Source organism: Hordeum vulgare, chromosome 4H, assembly GCF_904849725.1.
Source record: "Hordeum vulgare subsp. vulgare chromosome 4H, MorexV3_pseudomolecules_assembly, whole genome shotgun sequence".
NCBI lineage: Eukaryota > Viridiplantae > Streptophyta > Magnoliopsida > Poales > Poaceae > Hordeum > Hordeum vulgare.
In genome coordinates this window covers 128,180,452-128,181,770 of record NC_058521.1, presented here as the reverse complement: position 1 = coordinate 128,181,770, position 1,319 = coordinate 128,180,452, and the positions used below count along the sequence as shown (strand labels likewise).

Here is a 1,319-nt window from a genome sequence, read left to right as displayed (position 1 = left end):
AAATATTGCTCATGCGAGACTGAAGAGATGGTACATGGACGAGGACACAAGATTGCAAGGTTCAGCTGGAAAGTAGCCCGTCCTGATAATCATTCAGACCTTCTACCAGCATCTCAAGAACAAATCAGCACAAACAACTTCAGCACAAGCGTATGATTTGTTTGATTTTTCTTTTATGTAATAGGAGTAACAAACATGGTGTTGCGCTGAGGTGATGTGCGTGAGCTCAAAATCTGCCTCTGCTCCGTGAACAAACGAATTTCGCACGATGGGATTCCACCCAAATTCAAAAGAAATTCCTTACTGGGCATGCATCATAATCTGCAATTGGCAATTGCAGGTTTGGAATGGAGCAATGTAAACTGCTAAAGAAAAGTTTGCAGAATTTGTACAGAGTTGATTGAACTAACAGGACGGTGTTACGGCAACAACCTACTTGGTCTGGTTGGTTTCGATTCTCCGGCCAGCCCAGTTCATGGCCCGGGGGCTAAGCTAAGCTGGGCGAGCCGACACGCGATGTCCCCTCCGGCGGCGGAGGCGCCCACCTCCGCCGCGGCCACTCGCAGCCCCTCGAGCCTGTCAGCGATGCCGTCCAGGGCTGCAAGCGCTGTCGTGACCGGGGAGATGGCGCCGCAGACCGCGGCGCAGGAGGCCTCATCGAGGAAGCAGAGAGCGAACTCATCGCCGGAGCCTTGCTCCGCCCAGGAGAGCGTGGACCCGTCCAGCCTCTCGAAGGCGTCGCCCGCGAGGATTGGGTACGCGAAGACGATACGCTGGGACTGGTGGGGCTGCTTGTCGGGACCGGAGTACATGACGAGGGAGTGGCCCTGCGGGCGGAGGACCCGGACGGCGGCGTAGGCGGCGCCGAGGCTGCACCACTGGCCGTCGCCGCCGCCGCCGCGGTGGAAGAACTGGACGGGGTAGGAAGAGTCGGTGGCCATTGGACCGATCGATCGATGGGGAGAGGAGGAAGCCCTATGCTATTTTTGAGGAAAGAGAAAGCCCTTTGCCTCAGGGTCGCCTGCAGAGAGCCGTTGCTGGGCCGGCCCAGCACCGCCACAGTAAACCACTTGGTGAGGATGCCGTGCTGACGTCATCCGTAATTTCCTTATTTTCTTCACGCTGTTGTTTACTTTCTTTATTTATTTCTTTTACTATTACTTAATTATATTTTGAAATTTTATAAATATATATTACGAAAAAAAATTACGTAAAATTTGAAAATGTTAAACGTAGAAAGGTCATTTTATGCGTCACGCTATCCCACGTTCAGTCTCGTCTCCATCATTACAACACATGTATTGGAGCTCATGTTACAT

At 52.4% G+C, this 1,319-nt stretch overlaps 1 protein-coding gene across 1 annotated transcript; it reads right to left on the bottom strand.

Annotated features, from left to right (window-relative positions):
• Positions 1-259: 259 nt before the first annotated feature.
• Positions 260-956, bottom strand: LOC123446242. Its single transcript, XM_045122917.1, has 2 exons — positions 437-956; positions 260-321 (listed from the first exon to the last, which is right to left on the bottom strand). Exon 1 carries the CDS (start codon positions 939-941, stop codon positions 474-476), a length of 468 nt encoding a protein of 155 aa, XP_044978852.1. The 5' UTR covers positions 942-956; the 3' UTR covers positions 260-321; positions 437-473.
• Positions 957-1,319: the final 363 nt, after the last annotated feature.

Excerpts from the sequence above, each read along its gene's own strand:
- LOC123446242 (XM_045122917.1), bottom strand. The coding sequence starts at position 941 with ATGGCCACCGACTCTTCCTACCCCGTCCAGTTCTTCCACCGCGGCGGC.